This window comes from Pan paniscus, chromosome 6, assembly GCF_029289425.2.
Source record: "Pan paniscus chromosome 6, NHGRI_mPanPan1-v2.0_pri, whole genome shotgun sequence".
Classification (NCBI taxonomy): domain Eukaryota; kingdom Metazoa; phylum Chordata; class Mammalia; order Primates; family Hominidae; genus Pan; species Pan paniscus.
Genome location: NC_073255.2, coordinates 194,594,980 through 194,611,613, shown reverse-complemented (window position 1 = coordinate 194,611,613; position 16,634 = coordinate 194,594,980). Strand labels below are relative to the sequence as shown.

The 16,634-nt window shown below is 49.6% G+C and overlaps 1 protein-coding gene across 9 annotated transcripts in view; it reads left to right on the top strand.

Moving 5' to 3' along the window:
- PTPRN2 (protein tyrosine phosphatase receptor type N2) overlaps positions 1–16,634 on the top strand; it is a 1,079,664-nt gene that overhangs the window by 456,348 nt on the left and 606,682 nt on the right. For 8 of the 9 annotated variants that reach the window (XM_034965368.3, XM_055115580.2, XM_034965367.3 and 5 more), the window contains one exon: positions 12,290–12,376. The exons of the other annotated variant lie outside the window; for it this stretch is intronic. In XM_034965368.3, coding sequence (XP_034821259.1) covers positions 12,290–12,376 — 87 coding nt within the window. The remainder of the gene's footprint in view (positions 1–12,289; positions 12,377–16,634) is intronic. 9 annotated transcript variants of the gene reach the window in all.

Here is a 16,634-nt window from a genome sequence, read left to right as displayed (position 1 = left end):
GATAACTAGAATAATTGGTTGATCCCAAGAAACCTCATTTATCTATTGGTTTTGAGTATTGTCTTATCAAAAGAGTTTATATCAAAGTTGACTCATTTTCCCTTCACATTTGGCTCCCTAGCTCCTGGTGGGTTTTCCAGTAAATAGTAAAATGTCCCAGATCGGGCTGGTGAAGCTGCAGAAGCACAGAGCATGGTCAGCAGGAGGGTCGGGCATGGCAGGTCCTGTTCTCGGCTTGATTTCATCTGGCCCACAAGGAAGAGGCAGTAACAAAGCTGCCAAAATGAGACGTGGAGAAGTTTTATGCAGGCTTCCTTCGGTTTTGTTAAGAACAAGTGTAGGTCGCAACAGGTCCCCGGGCTCACCCCACCTTTCTGGGCACCTATGTTGGAACATGGCCTGAATGATAACCTGTTCCGTTTGAGCTTTTCTCCTGGGAGTTTCCTAGTAGTGTAATTTTGGGCAATGACTTCAGTTTCTCTAGCCTCGGTTTCTCTTTTAAATGAGGCCGATAATAGTGTGTTCCTCAGGGGTCTGCTGAATGCCAGATCCCACCGCTGTGTGGGGCCTCAGTGTGGCGTCCAGCACAGGAGCTTCCCAGAGTTTTTACTACTCTTTATATTTCCGACCCCTACGTACTTTTCACTAGTCTGATTTTTAGGGGTGACACTCCCGTAGTCATTTTCTGCTCATGCGTCCACCCGTGAACTCATTTCAGGGTGATGTGGATGCCACACGGAAGCCCCAGCACTGTGCCGGGGCTGAGAGGACACTGTGGAAGGGGGACACTGTCACTTCTCACTCTGAGCCTCCCTCCAGTGAGTGCTTGCCGAGGCCTTAGGGCCTCCCGTGTGGCTGATTCAGTAGATCCATAGGAACAGGCTTGTCCAACATGGTTGAGCTTAGAGACGTCGCAAACTTGCCACTGTCCTTCAGAACTGAAAGACTCTAGAGAGAGGAGACGCCATCTTCAGCTTTGAAAGTCCTTTCCACTGCCCTCACAGGCACTCCTAGCTCTGACCCTGACCCCATAAAAGTTCTCATGCCTGTTTCTCTTCCACGGCAATATTAGTGTCCAGGTATTGAGGGTGGAAGCCGCCACATGCAGACACAGCACGTCGCACCTGCTGGATCCTCCCACTCATTTTCAGGATGACATCCAACTGCTTTCTAAGGAAGTTCAGGCCTCGGAATGACAGATGATGGCTGTGGCTTTAAAGATGAAATAGAAATGGCTGCGTGCTCATTGTGAGCACAATCAGCCCTGTCTTGTTTGTCTGCTTTACAGAATGGAGCCAGCACTCTTCTGCTTTACAGAGGAGCCGTGATGCCCCTGCCCACCTGGCCGGCACTGTCACCCTTGCCAGGCTGAGGAAGGAAGGGAGTGGACTGCACGTCCTGTACACTTTGTATAACTGGGGACACCTTGGCTTGTGGAGGCAGCGGGTTCACAAACACATTCTGGGCTTGTGGACTTCCTCGTTGTGTTCAGGGTGTTGTAGGAGTCTTGTGGATGCTTCTGTTGGTTTCCATATTGGAGCATGGAGGGCAGAGGGCTGGGCCCAGGATTCGTGGTAGAGCCCCTCCCATGTCCTCATACCATCCCCTTGGTTTGAAACATGCTAGAAAAGGAGACTCATGGAATTTGGTAGCAAACATTGATTGGGAAGTTGGCTTATGCTCCTCAGGGGGCAGTAGGCTTGGAAGAAACAAACTCAGATGACACGTGGCTCCTGCCCTCAATGAGTTTGCAGTTTGTAGGGGGAGGCAGGATTAAAATCTGAAAGTACTGGAGACCTTTTAAAATAAGTCATGAGCTGAGTGGTGCTGATCAAAGCACACAGGGAGTTTTAGGGAAAGCCTGAAGAGCAGCAGTTTCTGTCTTCGCTGATTGGAGTGGTGTGGTCGGTCCTAGCCTTCTCCACCTGCCCTTCTGCACCTGCCCTCTTCCTAATGGCTCCAAGGATGGGGAGGCCCAGGGAGGCTGGGGTGCAGGGGGCTGAGGCAAGGCAGGTCAGCGATGGGAGCAGGTAGGCTGGCCCTTTGGAGCAATCACCACCAGGCCCAGGCAGAGAGAAAAGCCCAGGCTGTCGGGGAGCACAGGAGCTGGGAGGAAGGAACCTGCAGCCACACGAAAAAAAGGAAGGGCTCGTCTGGAAGCATTGCAGGAAAGTAAGGAAGGGCTCTTCTGGAAGCATCGCACTTGCCTGCCAGGAGGGTTTGGCTTGGAGCAGGGAGGCTGGTTGGATGCAAGGCTGGAGTTCCCAGCAGCCTGGGCTGGTCTCAGCTGGGGTGGAGCTGAGCCGGCTGTGGTGGGTCATTGCTCTGTCCAGCTGCAGCCTGAGCTTGCCTTTGTAGCCCCGCCTGGCTCCCTTCCCTGTTGCCTCCCTTCTGGCCCAAAATCTGGCCATTCAGGCTTTTTCTGACACCAGTGCCCTTCACAAGCTGTTCAGATGGCCCTGGAGGATGTTTTGGGGCAGAGGCTGACCTGGGTTAGAGCAGACATCCAAAATGTACAGGAAAAGAGAGGACATCTGGGACCCTTCCCCTTCCAGCAGCCACTCTTTAAAGGAAAATGGCTTGTTTCTCAATTGTAAAATTACACAGAATGCAACCTTGAAAAATCCACTTTAAAGAACGTGCCACAGGCTTTCCTTGGAGACAGGGAGCAGAAAGGAGCTTTGCCAGGGATCCAGCAGGAACTTGGCTCAGCTTTCTCCGTGAGCCACAAGGAGTGTTCTCCTGAAACAAAGATCGGACGAAGGCTGGTACACTGCCTTGGATGTGGGGAGCAGCCACACGTCACGGTGCTTTTATACTAATCACCTTGTTTCATCTTCCCAATTTCTTGTATTGTATTAACATATAGATAACATAAAATTTACTGTCTTACCCATGTTTAAGCATAGAATTCAGTAGCGTTAACATTTGTGCTGTTGTGCAACCATCACCACTGTCCATCCCCAGAGCTCTTTTCATCATGTAAAACTGAAGTTTCATCCCCATTAAACACTACCCTACCCCAGCCCCTGGCACCCTTCACTCTACTCTCTGTCTCTCTGAATTTGAGGATTCTAGGAACCTCACATGGGTAGACAGACAGAATTTGTCCTTTTATGCCCAGGTTATTTCAGTTACCATCATGTTTCAGGGTTCATCCCTGTTGTCGCATGTGTCTGAATTTCTTCCTGTTCAGGGCTGAATAATATTCTACTTTTGGTGCAGGCCACGCTTTGCTCCTCCATTTCTCCATCACTAGGCCCTTCAGTTGCCCCCATGCCTTAGTGATGGAGAATAATGTGGCTGTGAATGTGAGACACTAACATCTCTTTGAGACCCTGTTTTCAATTCTTTTGGGTAGTCTCCCCCTTATCTAAGGGGGAGACATTCCAGGACCCCCAGTGGATGCTTGAAACTTCAGATAGTGCAGAACCCTATATAAACTATGGCTTTTCCTACACATACATACCTATGATAAAGTTTAATTTATAAATTAGATTATGAGATTAAAAACAATAGTGATAAAATAGAACAACTATAACAATTTACTGTAATAGAAGTTGTGTAAATATGGTCTCTCTCTCTCCCTCTTTCAAATATCTTCTTGTACTGTACCTCAGGTACCTAAAACACAGAAAACAAACTGCAGCTAATGGGGGACTACTGTAGATACCAAGGAGTGGAGTTACTCAATCAAAGTGTAATTCTATTTTTCATTTTTTTGAGGAGTCTCCATACTCTTCCACACTTGATATACCGTGTTACATTCTCACCAACAAGGCACAGGAGTTCCAATTTAGCCACATCTTTGCCAACATTTACTATTTTCTGGGTTTTTTTCTTCTTATAGTGGCCATCCTGATAGGTATGAGGTGGTATCACATTGTAGTTTTGATTTGTGTTTTCCTAATGATTAGTGATGTTGAGCATCTTTTCATGTGCTTTTGGCCATTTGTATATTTTCTTTGGAGGAAAATGTCTATTCAAGTCGTTTGCCCATTTTAAAATGGTATTGTTTGTATTTTTGTTGTTGAGTTTTAAGAGTACTCTATACACTCTAGGTACATTATGAGGTTTCTTAAATAGTGATGTAAATATTTAACTTTCCTTTAATAGTCAAAATGAGAAATTTTACATTAAACTAAAAATGTAGCAATAATACACTCACAGTGCTATCTCTTATATTAAAAGAAGACATTGGCCAGGTGTGGTGGCTGATGCCTATAATTTCAGTACTTTGGGAGACCAAGGTGGTGGATTTCTTGAGCCCAGGAGCTTGAGACCAGCCTGGGCAACATGGCAAAACCCCATCTCTACAAAAAATAGAAAAGTTAGCAAGGCATGCTGGCATGAACTTGTAATGTCAGCAAATGGGAAGGCTGAGGTGGGAGGATCACGTGAGCCTGGAAAGGTTGAGGCTGCAGTGAGCAATGATCATGCCACTGCACTCCAGCCTGGGTGACAAAAAAAGAAGCCATTATTGACATGCTTGAAAACAAAGACTGTCATGTTTATGCTTATAGTTAATGCAAATAGATATCACTTGTTGTGTACTATAAAAATAGTCCTTAAAAGATCTGTGGAATATCATATTTTGCTGATCTCTGTCTTTTGATTGGAGAGTTTAATCTATTTACATTTAAAGTAATTAATGATGAGGAGGGACTTCTGTCATTTTAATATTTGTTTTCTATGTGCATTATGGATTTTTTGCCACTCATTTTCTGCATTACTATCTTCTTTTGTGTTTAGTAGATTTTTAAAAATTAAATGCCTAAATTCCTTTCTTCTTTTTGTACATATTATGTAGCTATTTTCTTTGTATTTATCATAGAGGATTCGATTTAACATCTGAAAATTACAACACTAACTTGAATTTATACTAGCTTGACTTCAATAACATACAAAAATTATGCTCCTTTATGCTATTTACCCACCCTTTTTGGCTATTGATATAAAAAAATTGCATCCTTATACATTGTATGTCCCAGGATATAAACTAATAATTGTTTACAATTTATTCATTTCTTAAATTATGTAGAAAACAAAATGTGGAGTTACAAACCAAAGTTATAATACTAGTTTTAACTAGTAATTGTTTTTAAGATATATACTAGTCTCTTAAATCATGTAGAGAACTAAAAGGAGTTACAAACCACTGTTACAATAATACTATCTTTTATAATTCACCATATATTTGCCTTTATTGAGATTTTAATTTTTTATATGGCTTTGAGTTATTGTCCAGTGTCCTTTCATTTCATCCTGCAGGACTCCTTGGAATATTTCTTGCAGGGCAGTTCTAGTGATAACAAACTCTTTCAGCTTTGGTTTATCTAAGAATGTCTTAATTTCTTCTTCACTTTTGAAGTGCAATTTTGTTGGATATAGGATTCTTGGTTGACAGGTTTTTTTTTTTTTTTCCTGTAGCACTTGGAATATATTGGTTCACTGCTTTCTGTTCTGCAAAGTTTCTGCTGATAATATTATTTGGAAGCCCTGGTGTGTGATGAACTGCTTCTTTCTTGCTGCTTTCAATAAGAGGAGAATTCTCTGTTTGTCCTTGTCTTTTAACAATTTAGTTAAAATGTGTCTCTGAGTTAATTTTACTTGGAGTTCACTGAGCTTCTTGGATGCTTATATCCATGTCTTTCATCAAACTTGGGAAGTTTTCAGGTATTGTTCTTCAAGTATTTTCTCTGCCCCATTATCTCTTTTTTTTCTTTTGGGCACAATTTCCTCTCACAATTCATATACTGGTTCTCTTGGTGGTATCCCACATGTCCCTTAGGGTTTTGTCACTTTTCTTCAATCTTTTTTTCTTTTTATTTCTTAGACTGAATAATTTCCATTGTCCTATCTTCAAGTTCACTGATTCTTTATTTTTCTTGCTCAAATCTGCTTTTGAATCTCTCTAGTGAACTTTTTAATTTCAGCTATTGTATTTTGAGCTTCAGAATTTCTTTTATATTTTAGGTTTTCTCTTTGACATTTTCATTTTTCATACATAATTTTTCTGACTTTCTTTACATCTTTCTTTAGTTCTTCAAGCATTTTTATGACAATTGTTTTAAAGTCTTTGCCTAGTGCATCTGCCATCAGGTCTTTTTTTAGAGACAGTTATTGTTGACTTACCTTTTTCCTTTGAATGAGCTGTAGTTTCTTGTTTCTTTGTTTCTTGTTTCTTGCAATTTTTTATTGAAAACTAGAAATTTTAATATAACTCTGGAAATCAGATTGTCTCTCCACAGGTTTGCTATTTTTTGTTATCTTTCTTTTAAATTTGTTGTAGGCTGTCTTTGTGCCAAGGATCAGCCTGAGGTGTAAACTTGTGGTCTTATCTGAGCCTTTCCCTGAGCATGTGTGGTGACTTTCTAATTTTCCCTGTATATTCAGTTACTTTTGAATATTCTGGTCTTTAATTTCTGGCTCCCAAAAGCAGAAAAAGAGAAAAATGAAGGTTGGAAAAATGGGCGTTAGCATTTTAAATCCCCTGTAAGTCATTTTGGCCAGAGGGGGAGGAGCAACAACAATGAGGAGGTGGCCAAACAATGGTGCCCTCCTCCTTTCCTGCACCTCTGTGATGAGAAGCAGCAATCAGCAGTGAGATTACAGATTCCCAATATTTGGAGGACAACATCTGTATTGCCTGTTCTGGCTCCTGCCAGTGTGTGCAGGCTGCTCCAGGAACATGTGCACAGCTGCTTGCCACAGGGCTGAAGGTGAGTAGCAGTAGCTCCTACTGTGATGAAAGCTGACATTGACTGCAAGGTGTATCCAGACCTTCCACTAGAAGTCGGAGGCCTTCATTAGGCTTCAGAGTTCAAGGATCAGTTACATCAGACAGATCCTACTAGCACAGTGTTGTCACGTGGGAGACAGATTCCTGGTGCTTCCTACTCACCATCTTCCCAAAACTAATTCGTGCTTTACTTTAGTTTTACAGAAACTTTATAAATTGAGTGGGGTTCATTTAATAGTTTACATTTTAATGATTTTTAAAATGTTGGATTTTTTGCTGTTTTTGACATTTTCGTGTTCATTCATTCATGCAGTTAATGCCAAGGTAGAATCTACTTGTGGAATGAGTACTTGTGCCCATGTGCAGGGAGAGGTGCATGGTGCAGTAGCCAAAGCCTACCCCACGTGGGTGAGGTCCTCACTTCACCGCTCCATGCAGGGTGTGCAGAGTGGGCCTGTCTTAAAAACTCAAGTTCCCAGTTACTCACCTGAGTGAACCAGGCTCCTTCCCTGTTCCATCTGAGGGTGGCACAGGGTGGAGTGTGAGGGATGGGCTCAGTGCAGACAGTTTAGGGCCCACCCAGTCTTGTCATATCTTCACCTGATGCCTTGAAGGCAACACAGACTCAGTGTGTTTGATGCTGACCTCAGGATCTTTCCTCTGTCCTGGGGCTGTCCTGAGTCCACTCGCAGTGCTATAACAAAGCACCATGGATGGGGCAGCTTAGAAGCAATAGGAATTTCTTCCTCACAATTCCAGGGGTTGGAATCCAGATGCCAGTAGATTTTGGGTTCTTGGTGGAGGTACACTTCTGGGTTGCAGATGGCATTTTCTCACATGAAGGAAAAAGATCTACAGAGCCTCTTGTAGAGGGCACTGATCTCATTAGGAGACTCCACCCTCATGACCTGACCACCTCCCATAGGCCCCTCCTCCTCACACCTTCACCTTGGGGCTAAAGATTGGAACATACAGATTTTAGGGGTCACAATTAGTTCATAGCAGCCTGCTTCAGAAAACAGCATCTGCTCTGCTGTCTCTTCAACCCTGCAGAGCCCATCTTTCTCACTCACAGTTCTGAACACCTTACCCGCTGACACATCGCAGTCTATGACCATGTCCACTTCAGTCACCATTACCACGGTCCATGCTGCTTGAGCTCATGTCTCATTGAGACAATCTGGAGGCCACCAGCTGTTTCCCTTGTGTCTCCTCTGGTCTCCAACCTGTTCTTTATCCAGGGGAGGGAACTTTTGTTGTTGTTGTTGTTGTTATTTTGGATATGGGGTCTTGCTCTTTCACCCAGGCTGGGGTGCAGTGGATATTCACAGGTGCAATCATAGCTCATTGCAGCCTTGAGCTCCTGGGCTCCAGTGATCTTGGCTCCTCAGCCTTCTGAGTAGCTGGGACCAGGAGAGTGGGACAGTGCCCTTGCTTAGGCCCTGTTGATAGCTGGCCGTTGTATTTGGGATAAACTCCAATCCCTTAATGGGTGAGGAGCACCCATGTAGTTGGCTCCCTTCCTCCTAGCCATCCGTGCCTCCCCTGCCCCTTCTCTCAAATTCTCCGAGTGACTGTGCTACCCGAGGGCATTTGCTTGCTGTTTCCATCCCTGTGTCTGCCTCTCGCACTCCGTGCCTTAGACTAGTAACACGATCCATTCTCTCAGCCCTGTGGTAGTTCTTGGGGACCCTTCTGGGGCTCCCTTACCCCACCCTGGACCAGGCTCCCATGTAGGCCCCAGGGCCCCGGCCGGTGGCTTCTCTTTTCCCTGGGGTTTGCCATGGGTTTTTAAATGCATATTCTTTACCATTGCTCCTGCCAGATTGGAGGCTGCCGGGCCGCTGGCTTCTCCTCCTCTCTCATCTCTGCTTCCATAGCTCCTGGCTCAGCCTGGTACCACAAGTGCTCAGGAAATATTTCTTAGATAAAGAGTAGAGCATTCCCACGGCACGTCTTCCACATCCCTCCCAACTGATGTGTAGATTGCCTGAAGCTGAGCGACCTACGTTAGTCTAGGGTTGGAAGTCATGTGGCTTTGTTGCTGATTTTATGGTGTGGGAGTTTGGCCAAGGGGTTCCCAAAGCAGATGCCTGAACAAGTGTCAGCACCAGTGGGAACCCATGAGAAACACAGATTCCCAGGCCTGACCTGTGGCCTCCTGACTCCGAAATGCTGGAGGGTGGCTGGGGCATTTGCATTCCTGGTGAGTCCTTGGCCCATCCTGGTGAGTCCTTGGCCCACTCAGGTCCCAGAGCCCTGGACTGGGCAGGGAAGGCCTGTGGTACGTGGATGCAGCCTCATCTTTCCATTGCTGTAACCGCTCCCAAACTGGACCAGCTGTCACCTTCACCTACAAAGGGTTTTTTTGTTTGGTTTGGTTTTTTTATTTTAAATACACTGTCCTGGGCTCCAGTTCCAGCCACACTGGCTGGGCAGGACAGGCATGGGCCTGGACACCCTCCCCAGGTGGCTCTGAGGGGTACCCAGATGTAGGGGCCACTGGCCTCCCTGGAGGTACCGGGCTTTTGGGACAGGCTCAGCCCCTGAGCCCAGATGTGGCTCCTCCCTGAGTGGAAGGCGGCCTGTGCCCCAGCTGGTCCTGGATTGCTACGTGCCTCGAAGTCATGGCCAAGGATGGTAGGCTGTGTCCCTGGTGGCCACAACGACAGCTTGTAGCATCGGCGACATCAGATGGCTTTCTTGTTGCAGGGTGCGAGGCCCATGAGAATCCACCTCAATGCATCTCTCTGTCCCCAGGAAGGACTCATAACCCCCAATAACTACCCTCTCTCTCCAGCTAGTGCAGCTGCGCTCTGAGGCTAGACTAGTCATGGCATGCGCCTGCTCATGAGTCTGAATCTGCAGGCCCTGCTGGGGTCCTCTCCCCAAGGGGTCCCTGAGTGTAAGTCATGGATAGAGAATGCCTGGGGTCTCCAGCCCTGGTGCCAGTTCTGTTACCATCGTCCTACTCCTGCCGAAGGCCTCTGCCTGCTCTGGGCACACACAGCCATGCCCTACATCCAGCACCTTGTCTCATCACTCCTATCCCTATGCTAGTGTCCTAGTACGTCTTCCAGCTTAACAGAAACCGCCCCTCTTGCCCCCAGAACCCTGGGCGGCTCTTACAGTGTTGGCCCCATCTCTCCTTTCCTACTCTCCATCCCTCCAATGCTGAACAGGCTGCGGGTCCCTACAGCCTTGCAGAAGAGCTCCTGTGAGGTCAGCCCACAGCCGTCATGACCCGCTAAGCTCGGCCTCAGCTCCCCATCCTCATCTCTCTGGACCAATCTGAGGCCCGGCCCTTCTCCTTCTTGGAACTCTTGCCAGCTCGCTGCTTGCCTCTGTCACAGTCCTTTTCATTTTCTTTTGCCAGTTCCCCTCATTGCCCTAAATGCTGGGGGGCCCTCAATGCTGGGGGGCCCTAAATGCCGGGGGGCCCTCAATGCTGGGGGATCCTAAATGCTGGGGGGCAAGTCTCCGTCTTAGGTGCTCCAGCTTCAGTCACCCTCCTGAGGCCGACTCCCAGTGAACACCTCTGGTCGTACAGCTCCCCGGTCTCGGCATTCATGATGCACTGCCCCCAGCACCCAGCCGGGACGCCCTGCTGTGGCCTCTGACCTCTGCACTCACAGACACATCGCCCCTCAGTACCCAGCCTGGGCACCCTGCTGGGGCCTCTGACCTCTGCACACATGGATGCACTGCCCTCAGCACCCAGCCTGGATGCCCTGCTGGGGCCTTTGACCTCTGCACTCACAGACACGTCGCCCCTCAGCACCCAGCCTGGATGCCCTGCTGGGGTCCCCATGTCCACCTGTGCAGGATGTAAACTCCTGACTCTGTCAGCACCACTCCCAGCTGGGCCTTCCTGGGGCTTCTGCCCATCTTGTGTTCTCCCAGCGCCAGCGGACTCCACCAGCACGGCCTCAGATGTCCCTCCAGATCCCCAGGCTCCCCACCGGACAGCCGTGGTGGCCAGCTCAGGCCCCTGCCCCAGCTGACAGCCTCCTTCACTCGTCTCCAGGCCATGTCCACCCAGCTGCTCTGTGACTTCACCTCCTCACCATGGGGCACTGCGGCCCCCTTGCCTTCTCCGCTCACTGTCTGATACCCTGTTACCAGCTCCCTCACCTCTGTTCAAACAGGGCCCACTAGAGAGGCCTCCTGTAGCCCACTTTACAAGACAGTCTCTCCTCTCTGCCCTTCCCTGCACAGCCCTGCATGCCGCTTCTCTACCCAGCTGTCTCCTCCAGAGAACTTGTCAGCCCACAGGAGCTAGTCTGCCTGGGCTGCTGGCGCACACTTCCAAAGTGGGAAATCCATCTTCTTCCTGTCCTGGAGGCTGGAAGTCCAAGACCCAGGTGTGGGTAGGGCTGGTTCCCCTGAGGCTGAGGAGGGTCTGCTCCCAGCCTCGCCCCTGCTGCTACTGGCCTGAGATGACTTCAGCTTGTTGGGGGTTTCTCCCCGTGTCTTTGCGACGCCCTGTGCGTTTGTCTCTGAGTCCAAACCCTCCTTTTATACGGACACCAGTGATATTGGCTTAGGGTTCACCCTATTGACCTCAGCTTAACTAAATCTATGATAGCCCTATTTCCAAATCAGTTCACATTATTTGGGTTTTAGGATTTCAACATATGAATTTTTAGGTGACATAATTCAACCCATCATAGCATGATCGATTTCTATTCGCCAGCATCTCTAGAACGTGAACCCCTCGAGGGCAGGGCTGGTCTTGCTGTTCATTGCTGTATTTGGAAGCAGCTCCTGGCGCCCTGCTGGCATCCTGCACGCTCACTGGATGAGGAATGCAGGCGTTTCAGTCCCCTGGGGTGAAAGCCTTTGCGGTACAACATGTTTTTACATAACATTGTAACTTAATACTCCATTAAAGTGGTACTAACAGGATTTCACAGGCAACTTGTGACTTTCAACCCGAATGCTGGCCTTCAGGATGAGTCATCAGGCTGCAAACCACCCTGGTGATGGCTCTTGCCTCTTGACAGACAGGTCCCCAGCCAGGTGGCCTTGTGGGGAGTCTGCGGCCACAGTGCCTTCCGGGAGTGCCCCCGCCCCCTGCCCTGAGTTGCTGCCAGTGGGCTGGCTGCCTGGTTTCCATGCTCACACTTCCATTGGGTAGTTAAATTGCCCCTCATTGGGGCCTGGTTCACATCAGAAATGAGCCCATTAAAAACAGGTGCTTTCTCCATGGATCCGCCCCATCCGCAGTCAGAGTCCCAGCATCCGCCGCACCTGCCTGTCCCTTCTCCCTTCTCCCCTTTATTTTATTTTTACTGAAGGCTGAGAGGAGCCAGTCTCCACACGGTGGGCCACTTGCGCTTCCCACAGCCCCGTCCGCACTGCACTGTTTGTCTTGTTGCTGGAAACTCAGGTGACTCCTTGTGCCTGAGGGGGCAGCTGACCCCAGGCCAGGAGAGCAGGGTGTGTGTGGGGACCAGGGAGCAGGGCTGTGGGGCCACGGGGCTTTAGTTCTCCAGGACTGCTGGCTCTGTGGTGACTGCTCCCCATCCCTGCTGTCATCCGCAGCCCCCTGCGCCCCGAGGAAGGAAGGCGGCTGGTGGAGGACGTCGCCCGCCTCCTGCAGGTGCCCAGCAGCGCGTTCACCGACGTGGAGTAAGTACGGGGCCCTGGGGTTCCTGTTTGGCTCCTGTTGCTCGGTCGCAGAGACTGGGTGGGAGGGAAGGAGCTGCCAGCCCATGGCTCTTGTTAATTACATGAGGGAACCTGTTTAGAGAAGTGAAAGGTGATTTCAGCAGCTTTGGTAAGTTATTTAGAGGCAGTGGAAACCAGTGTTTAAGGGGAAGGATGAAAATCTCCTGAAGGACAGTGTCGCTGCTGCCAAGTGTCAAACCTTTGGTGCTGTAACCACCCAAGGCTCTAGAACATTCTGCACACGCCCTATGCCAATGTGTGGGAGCCTCTGGAGGGCCCACCCCAGAGAACACTGCGCAGCATTCACGAGCACCTGCTGTGGACACGGCCCTGTCCCTGGCTGTCAGGAAAATGCGCTGCCCTTTGGAGACCTGGCTTTGGATCCCGAGTCTCTGCAGCTCCCATGGCAGGCATGGCCGTGGTCTCAGCATGAACTGGTTTAGAGAGTTGTGGGCATGAGGCATGCAGGGCTGGTGGGTGAGTACACACAGGGGCAGCCTCTTTCCTGTCTCACGACAAGTGCTTGAGGAACCATGCGTGCATATGTGAAGCTTGGAGCAGAGATGGCTGAGTGCAGAAGCTGCAGGAGCTCCCACAGTGCACAGCTGGGTGTGGAGAGGTCAGAGAGAAGAGGGAGGGTAGAGTGACATCCACGGAGGACTTGAGACAAGAGGCCGGCCCGGGCTGTGTGCCCACCTGCCTGTGGACCGAGGGGTGCCTGCCTACACGTGTTGTTCACTCACTGGCCCCTTCACACAGGGGTGACATCATTCACTCACTGGTCCCTTCACACAGGGTGACTTCATTCACTCACTGGCTCTTCACACAGGTGACGTCATTCACTCACTGGCTCCCACAGAGTGACGTCATTCACTCACTGACTCTGCACACAGAGGTGACATCATTCACTCACTGACTCTTCACACAGGGGTGACGTCATTCACTGGCCCCTTCACACAGGGGTGACATCATTCACTTACTCTTCACACGGGTGACATCGTTCACTCACTGGCTCCTACACACAGGGTGATGTCATTCACTCACTGACTCTTCACACAGAGGTGATGACATTCACTCACTGGCCCCTTCACATGGGTGACATCATTCACTCTTCACACAGGGGTGACGTCATTCACTCACTGACTCTTTACACGGGTGACATCATTCACTCACTGACTCATCACACAGGGATGATGTCATTCGCTCACTGTCTCTTTCACACAGGGGGTGATGTCATTCACTCACTGGCCCTTTCACGCATGGGTGACGTCATTAATTCACTGACTCTTCACACAGTGGTGACGTCATTCACTCACTGGCCCTTTCATGCAGGGATGACATCATTCACTCACTGACTCATGACACAGAGTGACGTCATTCACTCACTAATGCTTCACACAGGGGTGACGTCATTCACTCACTGGCTTCCTCACACAGGGTGATGTCATTCACTCACTGACTCATGACACAGAGTGACGTCATTCACTCACTGTCTCTTTCACACACGGGGTGACATCATTCACTCACTGACTCTTCACACAGGGGTGACATCATTCACTCACTGTCTCCTTCACACAAGGGTGATGTCATTCACTCATTCTTCACACAGGGGTGATGTCATTCATTCACTGTCTCCTTCACGCAGGGGTGATGTCATTCACTCACTGGCTCCTTCACACAGGGGTGATGTCATTCACTCATTCTTCACAGAGGGGTGACGTCATTCATTCACTGTCTCCTTCACGCAGGGGTGATGTGATGTCATTCACTCACTGGCTCCTTCACACAGGGTGACGTCATTCACTCACTGTCTCCCTCACACAGGGGTGACGTCATTCACTCACTGTCTCCCTCACACAGGGGTGACATCATTCACTCACTGTCTCCTTCACACAGAGGTGATGTCATTCACTCATTCTTCACACAGGGGTGATGTCATTCATTCACTGTCTCCTTCACGCAGGGGTGATGTCATTCACTCACTGGCTCCTTCACACAGGGGTGATGTCATTCACTCATTCTTCACACAGGGGTGATGTCATTCATTCACTGTCTCCTTCACGCAGGGGTGACGTCATTCACTCACTGTCTCCTTCACACAGGGGTGATGTCATTCACTCACTGTCTCCTTCACACAGGGGTGATGTCATTCACTCATTCTTCACACAGGGGTGATGTCATTCATTCACTGTCTCCTTCACGCAGGGGTGATGTGATGTCATTCACTCACTGGCTCCTTCACACAGGGGTGACCTCATTCACTCACTGACTCTTCACACAGGGTGACGTCATTCACTTACTAGCTCCTTCACATGGGGATGACGTCATTCACTCACTGACTCTTCACACAGGGCTGATGTCAGTCATTCACTGGTTCCTTCACACAGGGTTGATGTCTTTCACTCACTGGCTCCTTCACACAGGGTTGACGTCATTCATTCACTGGCCCCTTCACACAGGTTGACCTCGTTCACTCAGTGGCTCCTCACAGAAGATGCTCACTGGGCACCTGTGGCAACCTGGCCTCACACCAGGAGCTGGGCATCCCCTTTGAGACACATGGGCCCTGCCTCAATTCTGCCATTTATTAGGAAAAGACAGAAGAGTGTATGGGTCATTAGCATGGAGGGCACTAGGGGACATGCATGAGAAGCACCCCAGCCAGCCTGGGATCAGAAGTTTCTAGAAGTAGAAATCTGAAGGACACATGGAGGTGTCCCAGAGAGAGATGTGACATGCAACTCTAGACTGCTCACTGTGGCCCACACCGTTCCTAGGGTACAGACATATGCAATGAGCATGTTCAAGGAAATGTCCATGGACAGGAAAGATGTGGAAGGACACAGGGGGCTCCATACATGCCAGGGCTGCTGGGGTTTCCCTGAAATGGGGTGGTCTGGTGGGCAGGCCAGGTAGGACTGCTCAGCAGGGACAGAGAGGCCATTTAGGGACCCAGTATGTACAGTGAGAGGACCCTACAGGGTAAACACAGTGAGATGGTCTGACTAGAGCTGAGAGAGAGCAGCCCTGAGGCCACCTGGGGAAGGTAAAGGAGGGAGCAGGTGCAAGGCGGGTGTGGTGGCAATGGGAGCACAGAGATCCAGGTAAGGGGGGGCTATTTGTGGGGCTATAGTGGGTGAGTGGGCTGTAGAGATCCAGGTGAGAGGTGGCAGGTGCATGGGGCTTTAATTGGCAGGCTCATGCAGACATCCAGGTGAGCAAAGGGTCACGTACTCAGGGCTGCAGTGGGCAGGTGGTTTGCAGAGATCCAGGTAAGAGTGGGACCAGGCACAGGGTGAATGCAGTAGGAAGGGGCTATGCTGAGATGCAGGTGTTTTTTGGGGGGCAGGTGTGTGGGCCTGCAGTAGGCAGCAGAAGTGCAGAGATCCAGGTGAGAGAGGGGGCAGGTGCATCAAGTTGCAGTGGGCAGGGGACTTTCCCAGATCCATGTGAGAGAGGGGGCAGGTACATGGGCCTGCTGTGGGCAGGCGGTGTGCAGGGATCCATGTGTGAGAGGGGGCGGGTGCAGGGCAGATGCAGATATCCACATGAAAGAGGGGGCATGTTCATGGGCTGCTGTGGGCAGGGGACACGAGAAGATGCAGGTGAGGGAAGAGAGCAGGTACAGCGTGACTGCAGTGGGTGGCCACTGGGTGACTTCTGCCTGTGAAGCAGGATTTGAAGAATTGTAGAAAGGCACCTTCAAGGATGAGGGTAGATCTGAGTGCAAAGTGTGTGTTGATCTGTACAGTGTGATGCCTGCCCATGGAAACAGGCAAGTAGGGCCTCAGGCAGAAGTGCTGGTGGCCCCTGGGCAGTCAAGTGTTTTCCCTGTGGCTCACAATGGGGAGGGCCTGTTGTTCCCAGAGTGGCCTGGGATGTTTGGGCACCTGGGGTTCTGGAGGTGGCGGGTGGGCAGGGGCTGCAGCTGTTTCCCACCTTGTAGGAAATACTTCAGTGTTTTAACTTCTGATGTGACTGAGGGTACTGGAAATGTATGGAGTGGCTTTCAGCACACCAGGGATTTAGGAGGGGGGAGGGTTTGAGGGAGCTTCCTAACAGGTTTGATTGATAGGTTTGTTTCAGGTACCTGGATGACTTCTAAGGGGTGCTGTCCAGGTGACTTAGGGGACAGATCTGGGTAGGTGTAGATGACATAACCTTAATGTACAGTGGACAGCAAGATCCCAGTTTCTGACGGGATCAGGAGATGGAGGTA